The sequence below is a fragment of the Esox lucius genome, chromosome 11 (assembly GCF_011004845.1).
Source record: "Esox lucius isolate fEsoLuc1 chromosome 11, fEsoLuc1.pri, whole genome shotgun sequence".
Classification (NCBI taxonomy): Eukaryota; Metazoa; Chordata; class Actinopteri; order Esociformes; family Esocidae; genus Esox; species Esox lucius.
In genome coordinates, this window is record NC_047579.1 from 53883479 (window position 1) to 53896518 (window position 13040).

The window sequence follows — 13040 nt, forward strand, 5'->3', positions numbered from 1 at the left end:
CTTAAATCACCTTTCTTTCCCATTCTGTCATTCAGTTTGGAGTTCAGGGGATTGTCTTGACCAGGACCACACCCCTAAATGCATTGAAGCAACTGCCATGTGATTGGTTGATTAAATAATTGCATTAATGAGAAATTGAACAGGTGTTCCTAATAATCCTTTAGGTGAGTGTATACAGAGGTTTGAGGGATTCAAATGGTGCATTGATTAGATAGAAGCTTGTTCTATTAATTTTTTTATGAGTATGGTATGATGAAAGTGACAAGCTTTTTCAATTAGTTTCAGTCTTTGGCGGACGGAAGTTGAAATGAATGACGTCCAAAGGAAGTGTAGGTGTTATGAGTGACAGAGTGGGATGCATATCTACTGTAATCCAGGTTATTATTGGAGTAGCAGATGTTAAATGTACTCTATGTAAGACTTGTTTTATTAAAATAGCTTTAAATAGCCATAATGAAATATTAGCAGACAAAATGCTCTGAAGATAATGTACATGAAAACCTGCGACCACAGGGAGCCTCTGGCCTCAGCAGAATGGCAGGTCCCCTTTGACTTTGTCAACCGTCACATCCTAATTAATGGACTCAGAAAACCAGGGTTCTCAGAGAACGTGTACCGTGCTGTCTGCACCTCAGCCGGTATTAGTTGTACCTCAAGGTTAGATCCATGAGCCAACCATCTTCTCTGTGTATATTCGTTTTGCTGCAGCTGTCGTCGGTAACTCCCCTCAGCCCGCTTCAGCTGATTATACCGTCCTGTATACAGGAAACATGTCTTCTCTGAACTCAACCGACCCCTCAATACCCAATAGAGAAATACAGGAGAAGTACAGCATAGCTCTTCAATTGAAGCCTAAATCCACTTGCCTGCCCTTCAAACACCCTCACCTTGAGTTTGAGTATGTTGTTGCCTACCAATACCTTGGTATATGGCTTGACTGCTCACTCTCCAACAATAACCATATCACCCACACCTAAGTTAAAGTTGAAATGACATTTTGAACACAGATCAACATTTTATAACCAGAAAGTTCTTTCTACATTCCTAAAGGATAATGAAAACGTTTATGAAAGAAACAAATTACTACAAATAATTTCTGAAAAGTGTGAAGTGAAATATTTGATTGTCACTATCTCAGAAATGTTTTTCACAATTTTTTATTTATCTTTAATTATATAAAGAAATCAACTGAGACAAAGGTGTCTTTTACAGCTGAGCCCTGTATTACAAAAATAAAAAAAACACACAGATATTAAGAAAAACAACCCCAATTGACAATATAAAGATGATGTCAATTGAATAATGATAAATGTACATTTCTTATAGGCACTAAAACATTTAACGTGATTGTTCTGAATGGCTTGTGGAATCCCCAGCACTCTCCAGTGTTTGAGCTTGTTTGATATTTGTTATTTTTCCAATTAATTTTCCAGAGGCAAGTGTCTTTGGCCAGGCCCAATGAAGACAGATTTTCAATAAGATTGAGAGATCCACTGTATGGAACATCTTTGACCGGTCAACAAAGTAACACAGCTTAATTTGTCATCTAAGGCTTTGACAATAGAAATAGAAATCTGATCTAAATGCAATTTTCTGATAAAATGGAACATAACTGTTTGTTTACCAATGCCTCCAGGATTTTAGCAAGGGAGGACAATTTAAAGACAAGGTGAAAGTTTCAGAGGACACTAGTGTCCTTATATTTATATGCAGTGGGAACACATGAGCAGTTTTCCAGATATCAGGGATACAATTTATATTTGATTCAATATATGCGTTAGGGTTCCAGAGAAAATAGAAGGAGCAACTAACCAATAAGCTTGGATCTAGCATATCTTAGAATTTATAACTAGTAATGAATCAAGGTGTCACAGTTGATATGCAGGACACGAGGCGCAGAGCTGGTATACATCCTTTTAATTGTAACCACAAAACCACAAATGGGGCGGCAAACAACGAGAACTGAAGCGCAACAAACAGACAGCTATCCACAAACTGAAGGTCCAAATGGGCAACTTAAATAGGGACCGCAATTAGAGACAACTTGGAGCAGCTTCCTCTAATTAACTGTTTTCCGGTATTTGGAAGGACATCTATTACAGGTAGATAGCTTATTTACATAGCAGTCTACTTTTGCCTTTCTAATGGGTTTCATACATTGATTTCTCAATGTCTTAAAGGTCTGCCAGTCCAAGCTAGAAGTTGGCTTTTTAGCATTTGCCCATGCTACATTTCTTTTATGTATAGCATGAGATATTTCAGAATTATATCAGGGATTGGATCCTAGCTGTATGTTCTGAAGACATTTCTCACAGATTCATCTTATGTCAAATTTATCATTCACAATTATGAAGTGTCACATTTCAGTGCTGTATTCTTGTCTGAATTCACTGATTAATCCATAGATAAGCCGAATGCAGACATCACCTCTGTTTCTATCCCGTTAGATTTGACAACAAAAAAAGAAGATAAATTACATAATTAAATCAGTAAACTTTAAACAAAAAACAAAAAAGCTCAATCAAAGTAAAAGTAAACCCAGGTAAAACGTCAATAAAAACGTACATTCTAGTCCCAAGGTCTCAACACACAAACATACACACACACCTGTACACACACACACTCACAGAGCCTTCCGTAGTGTGTAGTCAGAGGACTCCTTTCCCTTCACTGATCACTGCTAAACACAATGGAGAGGTTGTTTTATTCTGCCCGCCGTTCTCCAAAGAATTGCATCAAAAGTATAGACAGCTTTTCACGATGGCCAGGAATCAGTGTTTACCAACACACACAGACGGACACAGACAGAGACACAGACACAAGCAGATGTCATCAATGTGTAGTGAAGGTCTTCTGGAGCCTCAGCTGCTGTTTCTGTCTGTGTACGTCTCCATGGAAACAAACACATGTTTAATCACTCACTGGCACAGGGAAAAAATAAATATCCTCCACACTACCTGAAATATGGAAGCAGAGCAGGCAGAGCTCTAGGCCTAACTCCGCAGAGGAGAGAAGGAGAGAAGAGGGGTGAGGAGAGGGGTGAGGAGAGGGGTGAGGAGAGGGGGTGGGGAAAGGAAGGGGAGGGGAGGTGTGGAGGAAAAGGGATGAGATTCTGTTCATGTTGATTTTATCATAGTGAGATATTATTAATAATGGGAACCGGAAAAGAGAAACAGAGACCGAGAGAGGAAGACAGAGAGAGGAAGACAGAGAGAGGGGGAGACAGGGAGAGAGGAAGACTGAGAGAGGGAGACAGAGAGAGAGAGACGGAGAGAGAGGAGACCGAGACAGGAAGACAGAGAAAGGGAGACAGAGACAGGAAGAGAGGAAGACTGAGAGAGGGAGAGAGAGGGAGACAGAGAGAGGGGGAGACAGAGAGAGGGGGAGACAGGGAGAGGGGGAGACAGGGAGAGGGGGTATTATTAACTTCTTGACATTAGAGCCAAACTGTTGTCATGGCATCTCCCCTTCACCCACACCTCTGCTCTCCTCTCCTGATAAGCATCAGTTATAACATAACATAAGATATAACATCAGTTATTCACTATTCAGCCCAGTTCATCTTTATTATCTCTATTGTATATTCTTCATGTACTATCATCATTAGTGAAATCACAGCTAGGAGGAGCTAAGGAGCTAAGTCTGCGCATCATGAGAAAGAAATTATGTCTCTGGTGCTCTAGAATCTACATCTCCTCTCCTCCCTCTGGTGTTTTAGAATGCCTGGGGTGCTCTAGAATTTACATCTCCTTTCCTCCCTCTGGTGTGTTAGAATGCCTGGGGTGCTCTAGAATCTACATCTCCTCTCCTCCCTCTGGTGTTTTAGAATGCCTGGGGTGCTCTAGAATCTACATCTCCTCTCCTCCCTCTGGTGTGTTAGAATATTTGGGGTGCTCTAGAATCTACATCTCCTCTCCTCCCTCTGGTGTGTTAGAATATTTGGGGTGCTCTAGAATCTACACTTCCTCTCCTCTCACTGGTCTGTATTTTGGTCAATGCTGATTCAATAGCATCATGCAGTCACAGCAGATTTTGCTTCCATTCATGTTGTAGACTTCCTGTTTTACCTCATGGCGAAGGTGCTCAATTGGATTGAGATCTCGGGACTTGGCAGACCATTGGAATAGGCTATAGTCACTGTCATGTTGGTTGAACCATTACGAGATGCGCTTGGTCTACCAAGTTGGGACCCTACCATCTGTATGTCATAGCAGAACTCGAGATTCGTCAGACCAGGCAAAGTTTTTTTCCAATCTTCAGTTGTCCATTGTTGGTGCTTATAGTAGCCTCATCTTCCTGTTCTTAGCTGACAGGAGTGGAACCCGGGGAGGTCTCCTGCTACTGTAACCCATCCACTTCAAGGTTCGTGGTGTTTTGCATTCAGAGAAGCCCTTCTGTAGACCACTGTTCAATATCTGTGGCCTTTCGGTCAGCAGGAACGAATTCGGCCATTTTCCTCTGTTCTCTCTGATTACCAAGGTGTTACCACCCACAGAATTGACACTTACTGAATGTTTGTTGTTTATTGCGCCGTTGTCTTTAAACTCTAGCCTGTATTCGATGATAATCCCAGGATGTCAGCTGTTTCTGAGAACCCCCACGTCTGGCACCAGCCATTCTACAACGGTCAAAGTCACTCAGATGACACGTTGTCCCAATTCGAATGTCTAATGGTTGAGATCTGCTGTCAAAGTCACTCAGATGACACGTTGTCCCAATTCGAATGTCTAATGGTTGAGATCTGCTGTCAAAGTCACTCAGATGACACGTTGTCCCAATTCGAATGTCTAATGGTTGAGATCTGCTGTCAAAGTCACTCAGATGACACGTTGTCCCAATTCGAATGTCTAATGGTTGAGAAAGGTGAGAAAGAACTCTGTATCTGCTGTCAAAGCACCTGCTGCCACTGAACTGTTGTGTCCACAGTGTATTTGGAAGCAAATACTTGTGTCTTTGTGGACCTGCGAACTACACCCACCTAACAGCCTTGTGTCATTTGCCAGAACACACAGCTGAGTCCAAGCCCATTAGAGTCACCAAGAACATCCAAGAAAATCAGTCTTCCTCGACGACTCACTTCAATGCTATACATCAATATTGAATTTTATGTTATTATTCTGTTATTTGATGTTAAACAAAACCCCTTTGCTTGCAATGAAACAACCCTTTGCTGATTTATGGAAATAATGTTAGCATAATATTATACATGCAGTTGATGCTGCTATGTGTGATGTAGGATTAAATAAGATGAAGGAAAGCATATTGTGGAATCTTTCTTTGTGTTCACAGTCACTGCCACTGATAAACAAGTTGTAATTTATGTGAAAAATAAATTCTGTCATTGGGTCAGAAATAAGAGGATTCAGACCATCAACATCCCCTATTCGACCATGAGCCATAATCTCCTGTGTCAACTTCCTCTTCTGCCTGCATAAATCTGCATCCCCATGGAAAGCATCAAAGCCAACAGAGTTTGAGGTCTCTAAAGACACAGGTCGTGTCTGACCTTCACTGCCAGTCCCCCTCTATGGGCAGCCTGTTCTCTGATTCTCTGTGCTGCGTGTAGTTCTTTGTAACTTGACTACAATGTGCTCTTTCCCACAAAAAACAAAATCACACATGAAAGGGTATGGCCATGTCTCTTTTTTGTCTTGTTCTGGATTTTTGGTATGGGCCAACATTCTTTAGCACTTCCAGGAGCATCAGATCACCACAGAGCAATTCAAAACATTATTTTAACCTTAGTCAAATGTTAACTCTGCTGGTCAGTGGAACTTAATCCTGCCCAGAGGGGCCAGATGCACATACCAGCTAACATTAGTCGAACATCTTGGGCAGAAAGAAATGTGATTGATTCAGGTGAACATCCAATCAAAATGGGGAGGAAGCGGTGCTATCACATTTCTTTATGCACTCAGAAGATGTTTGAGTAAGTAAAGCTGTTATGTGCGGTCCACACTGACACACCCTGAAGTAAATAGATTTTTATTATTAAATAAATCACTCTGTTATCTAGGTCTTTTTATGATCATAACCATTTAACCATGAACCAGCTAAACTTTGTTTCTCAACTTCAGCTCCATTTATTATATCATAAACCACAACTTGAACAGATCTTCAAAAAGTAGATTCCCCATGGACTCCCCATGGACTCTCAATAGACTCCCCTCATAAACCAACAACACTCATCCATGATCATACTGATCACACACAATCACTGATCCATGATCATACTGATTCAACCAGTAACATTGATCCATGATCATACTGACTCAACCAGAAACACTGATCCATGATCATACTGACTCAACCAGAAACACTGATCCATGATCATACTGATTCAACCAGTAACACTGATCCATGATCATACTGATTCAACCAGTAACACTGATCCATGATCATACTGATTCAACCAGCAACACTGATCCATGATCATACTGATTCAACTAGAAACACTGATCCATGATCAAACTGATTCAACCAGCAACACTGATCCATGATCATACTGATTCACCTAGCAACACTGATCCATGATTATACTGATTCAACTAGCAACACTGATCCATGATCATACTGATTCAACCAGCAACACTGATCCATGATCACAATGATTCAACCAGCAACACTGATCCATGATCATCTTTTAATGGGCATTAGAATAATCCTTTGCATGTATCACTCATAAGCATATTACACTCATATGTATCTATAATACTCAATACTTCTACCATACTGTTCATACTCCCCATCCTACTCCTACATAAATGTATGTTAGTTTAAATTTGTATGTATATTACTGCCATACTTGCCATATCTATAATATTCAATACTACTACCAATATTGCTGCTAGTTTACAGTACTCTTTTTTAACTGGCTTATACATTCTTCTTCTTAACTCTCACTACATATTTGTCAGGTGCATTGTCACAAGAATTTCATTGGGCAGAATGACTCTGTGCTCTGTGCATTTGACAAATAAACCTAGGAAAACCTGAAACTACCATGGACTCTCCATGGACTCCCCATTGACTCCTCATTGATTCCCCATAGACTCCCCATTTACTCCTCATGGACTCCCCATGGACTCCTCATGGGATCCCCATGGACAGCCTCTGGGCTCCTTATGGACTCCCCATGGACTTCCTATAGACTCTCTATGCTAATGTTAACCATTAACACTTTGATGCGTACGATCACACCAGTGTGTTCAGCCTAGAATGGTCCCTGAAGCGTACGATCACACTGGTGTGATTAGAACGTATTGTTTAGAACACACCATTAGAACGTTTAGGTACGAGTGATGAAAAAATTGGCTGGTCAGACGGCGCTTTTATTCACTCACATTTAGCTCAAACAGTGTTTGTAACTTTATTTCATCGTTATAATTGTTTGAATATCACCCTGTGATATTTTTCTAAACAAAAATGCATAATGCGTCTGACGCAAAAACGCATGATATTGGCGACTACTGTAGAGCATCTTAGCATTTCACGATTCACAATCGGTCAAAATCGGTCAAAATCATTGTGTAAAAACCTTCTAGAGTTTACGTTACCCGTTTGTGAGCGCCACTATGCTTATTTATCAACCAAAGATAAATGAAGGTGAGTAACTCGGAGACCTGATGTTCATTTACATTTGCCATTTGTCTTTCGGACAGATTTGCCATCTTGGGAAAACTATGATTTGTCCCTCCCCAATATTTCACTGTAAAAATAACTATGTAATTCCCCAAAAAATTATAACATGCAATGAAAGCACTTATAGACACTTAATAGCGCATTTTTTAAGTTTCAAATGATTGCGACCCACTGCCCTTTGCCTCACAATGGTTTGATCCAGTCCTCAGCAGTGGCACGTCATGTAGTTACTACATAACTATACTGCGTGTGTGGGAATCTGAGGATGCTCTTGTAGGTGACTGACTTTAAGTAACTAGTTCAAACAAAGGATATGTTAGACATTTCTTTAGTTCTACCGCTCAATACAATGAGACACATAACCTCACCAATCTTCATTTTCGCTGCATTGAAATACAGGTCAAACTTTGTTAGCTAGCGATTAGCTGATGTACTTTAACACATCAACCAGTGTTTGCAGCTGTTTGAATGTAATGCAATGCACAGTGGGGAGAACAAGTATTTGATACACTGACGATTTTGCAGGTTTTCCAACATACAAAGCATGTAGAAGTCTGTAATATTTATCATAGGTACTCTTCAAATGTGAGTGACGGAATCTAAAATAAAAATCCAGAAAATCACATTGTATGATTTTTAAGTAATTCATTTGCATTTTATTGCATGACATAAGTATTTGATACATCAGAATAGCAGAACTTAATATTTGGTACAGAAACATTTGTTTGCAATAACAGAGATCATACGTTTCCTGTAGTTCTTGACCAGGTTTGCACACACTGCAGCAGGGATTTTGTTACCTTCTCTCCAAGCTGCTTGCCTATTGTCATGTAGCCCATCCCAGCCTTGTGCCGGTCTACAATTTTATCCCTGATGTCCTTACACAGCTCTCTGGTCTTGGCCATTGTGGAGAGGTTGGAGTCTGTTTGTTTGAGTTTGTGGACAGATGTCTTTTATACAGGTAACAAGTTCAAACAGGTGCAGTTAATACAGGTAATGAGTGGAGAACAGGAGGGCTTCTTAAAGAAAAACTAACAGGTCTGTGAGAGTCGGAATTCGTACTGGTTGGTAGGTGATCAAATACTTATGTCATGCAATAAAATGCAAATTAATGATTTAAAAATCATACAATGTGATTTTCTGGATTTTTGTTTTAGATTCCGTCTCTCACAGTTGAAGTGTACCTATGATAAAATTACAGACCTCTACAAGCTTTGTAAGTAGGAAAACCTGCAAAATCGAAGTAATTCAATGTGCTTTACAATGAAAAATATATGAGAAAAATAACATATAAAAACAAATACTCAAATGAAAACATCAAAGCAAATGAATACATCATAATTATAAAAAAATACAATAAGAATTTGTATATTTTCTTATATTTTATAATATAAGGCTAAACAGTGTGGTTAAATTTAAGTGCTCAGTCATAGGCACATGAGAAGAGAAGTGTTTTTAACCTGGATTTAAAAATTGATACGTTTGGGGCACGTCTAAGATCTTCTGGTAGTTTATTATAGTTTTGTACAGCATAAGTGCTAAACGCAGCTTCTCCATGTTTAGTTTGGACTCTGGGCTCTACTAGCTGACCTGTGTTCATGGATCTAAAAACCCTACTCGGTTTATATTCTGCAAACATTCGGGTCCTAAACCATTCAGAGATTTATAAACTAAAAGCACCACTTTGAAATCTATTCTGTAATTGACTGGAAGCCAATGCAAAGATTTAAGAACCGGAGTGATGTGCTCTGTTCTCTTAGTCCTGGTTAACATTCTAGCAGCAGCTAGAATTGGGACACCAAGCATTTGATTCTGGCTATATTCTTTAGATGATAGTTTGCTGTTTTGGTGACCGCTTTGATATGACTATTAAATGTGAGGTCTGAGTCAATCAAAACACCAAGATTACGCACTTGATCCCTGGTTTTAAGGGCCCGAGAATCCAGCTCTTTACTAATACTTGTTCTTTTATTTTTGTTGCCAAACACAATAATCTCATTTTAATCTTGGGTTATTTGTAGACAATTTTGGTTCATCCAGGTATTTATGTGCTCTATACAGTGGCACAGAGAGTCTATTGAGCTGTTGCTATATGGTTTGCCATATATATTTGAGTATCAACGGCATAGCTGTGGTAGTTAATGTTGTTGTTCTGTAGAATTTGGCCCAGCGGTAGCATATAGAGATTGAACAGAAGCGGTCCGAGAACTGATCCCTGTGGAACTCCACATGCCACCATTCATTATTACCAATGGTGACAAAGAAACTCCGGCCATCTAGGATCTGAGATCCGAACCAATCAAGGACTGTCCCAGAGAGTCCTACCCAATTTTCCAGCCTATCTATAAGTGACGTCCTGTAATCCACAATAAGTTCCTTGGTTTTCTTAGCATTGAGAGCCAGGTAGTTGATGGTAAAAAGTGATTACAAATGTATTTTGCATATTACTTTGACAGTTGTAATAGTGTGCTAATTAACATTAGTTACTTAGCCATGTTTGTCTTTGGTTGCTATATCCAGTTGTTACAGATGGCAATTAAAGTTAATGAATATCATACAATATCTAACCCAAACCATTTCCCAGAAGTAGATAAGTCTCCCTCTTCTTTCTCCTATTCCCTTCTACTCTTTTCCTTTCTACTCGTGCAATAAAATCAAATTAATTATTAAAACATTTGTTTTTCTGGATTTTTATTTTAGATTCAGTCACTCACAGTTGAAGAATACCTATGATAAAAATTACAGGCTTCTACATGCTTACTTGCTTGCTTAAACACCCACCAAAAGTAAACAACCACCTACTGTATACACCCACTTACTGTAAACAACAACCTACTGTTAACACCCACCTACTGTAAACACCCATCTATTGTATAATCCCACCTACTCTATACACCCACCTACTGTAAACACCCATCTACTGCAAGCACACAACTAATGTAATCACCCACCTACTGTACACAACCACCTACTGTTTCACCCACCTACTGTAAACTATCCTCTACTGTAAATTCCCCACTACTGTAAAAAGAAAAACAGTATATAATCTCACATTCAGTAAACACCCACATGTTGTATATTCCCAACTACTCTATAAACCTGCCTACTGTAAATACCCACCTACTGTAAACACCCACCTACTGTAAACAACCACTTACTGTGTAATCCCACCTACTGTATAATCCCACCTACTGTAATCACCCAATGTGTATATTCAATCTTAATGTAACATGATATTAATGCAACTATATAATAATGTAACCATGTAATAACCTAACCAGGTAATAATATAACTAGGCAACCATTTTGTAACCAGGTAACCACATAATATTGTAACCAGGTTACTGTGTAATAAGTGACCAGGTAGCTATGCAACCAGATTTCAATGTATCTACGTAATCAGGTACGCAGGTAACACTAAATAGCCATATACTGTGTTCAGAGAGACTTCTGGAACATTTTGCCCAAGGAAATAATTTTTATTCAGTTACCCATAATTGTACATTGCACTCTTACCATCTAATCATCCCCTCTCCTTCCACTTGTAACTTAAATGTATGCAGTCACTACTGTAATCATCTCAGGATACGAGCATCTGCTGAATGATTAAAATGTACTTTAAATATATTGACAATAATCTGCTTTAAATCATTTTTGCAAATAGTAAATCACAAACCATTTGCTCTAGAGTCACCAAAGCAACTTTCACATGGATGCTATAAGCTACGCTTCCATTCAAACCAAATGCTTAATAGCCAGTTGATGGGATATTTGTTTTAAAGATCGACAGTCTTATAGATAACTTGAATGAGCACAGCTTTCAGTGGCCTCCACTCCATCCTAAATCGCTTTCAATCTGTCTTGAGCGGGCTCTCTGGGGAAACAGCATGTCATCTGCAGTACAGCAGCTGCTCTGTGAGAGAAGCAAGTCTGTAGGCTTACAAGTTAATAACCCAACATCTCAAATGAGGGCGAAGGTGAGATTAATTACAGTAATTTGACTGTCAGTCAGTACTGTGTGAATTAAAATATGGGGTTGGGGAATAAGCAGCTCTCTTTGAATTAACTCCTCAGTTACACTAGATGTGGTTCAACTGGGGTAAATGCAGCTAAACAAGTGTGTCCGAATTCACAGGCACGATGTGTCACCCGAATATCGGTTGGGAACCAGCGGGAATGTGGCAACGTTCCCAAGAGGATGTGTGATGCAACGGAACGTGACAAGCTTCAACTTCAGCCGCGGCGACGCTGCACAGGCATGCCAGGCGAGTTTGTGTCAGTCATTAAAATAGAAGCAAGTGAATCACAGATGAGCATGAGGGGAAATGAATGAAACCAATATTACGCAGTGTTTGTTTCTTTCTGCCGGAAGGCTCTCCATCCCCTGTTATTTCAGATATGACACTGTGTCAACTTTGGATAAAACACAATTTATCAAAGAAAAGGTTGCTTGGTCCACAGATGGATGGCGGATGATGGTAAAGCATGCATTAGCAGGGTGACAGTAGGAACAACATTTGAATGAGGTCTAACCTTTTGTACGGACATCGAGAGAGGGCAGCTTGTCAAAGTATCTCATCTTCCCAGTCACCACTGCCTCACACACACACACACACCAGCATGTAAATAAAACACATACCTTTTGTGATGAATGAAATGTAGAAGTGAGAGGAGGAAGAGGAGAGATGGAAGTATCAGTCCTCAGTGACAACAGCCACACTGCCACACTATAAGGACGTTTTAAATTCCTCTCCTCTAGCCTCGCGCACTCATACCCTCGCCTGCTCTCCCTTCAGTCCGCGTTGACGTTTTAAATTCCTCTCCTCTAGCCTCGCGCACTCATACCCTCGCCTGCTCTCCCTTCAGTCTGTGTGTTTGTGTGTTCCTACCTGAAGGACATTTCCCACCAATCCAGCGAGCTGCCAGGGTTTCATTGTGGTCAGGGCTGAGACACGAATATTCTGTAAAAAGTGCCTCCTGCTTGCTTTTCTCTTAGCCTTTCTTTCTCGGCGGATTGCACCGGGAATAAGATAGCAGTGAGAGAGAGATGGACCTAGAGAAAAAAAAGAGAGGTGGAGAAGAAAGAGTATAGATTTAGAAAGCGTGAGTGAGAAAAAGAGTGTGAAGGAGAGACAGATAAAGGTAGAGAGTGAGCGAGAGCAAGGAAGGGAGGAATTGAGAGGCAGAGGTAGAAAAAGAGAGGTAGATAGAGTGAGGGAGAGGGACAGGTAGAATGAATGAGGTACAGAGAGAGAGAGAGGGAGGTGAAGAGAGAGGGAGGTGAAGAGAGAGGGAATAAGAGAGAGAGACAAGTAGAAACAATGAGCTACAGAGAGAGAGTGGGAGGTGAAGAGAGCGGGGGAGATAGCGGTATATGGAGACACAGCGTGAGGGGCAAC

The 13040-nt window shown here is 40.2% G+C and overlaps 1 protein-coding gene across 2 annotated transcripts in view; it reads right to left on the reverse strand.

Annotated features, from left to right (window-relative positions):
• rbfox1 (RNA binding fox-1 homolog 1) overlaps positions 1-12824 on the reverse strand; it is a 402884-nt gene extending 390060 nt beyond the window's left edge. Inside the window, exon 1 of one of the 2 annotated variants that reach the window (XM_029123363.2) lies at positions 12531-12824. In XM_029123363.2, the coding sequence (XP_028979196.1) occupies positions 12531-12575 (45 nt within the window). In that variant the 5' untranslated portion in view covers positions 12576-12824. Of the gene's footprint in view, positions 1-12280; positions 12421-12530 lie in introns of those variants that run through there. The other variant, XM_029123366.2, reaches the window with a different exon arrangement.
• Positions 12825-13040: the final 216 nt, after the last annotated feature.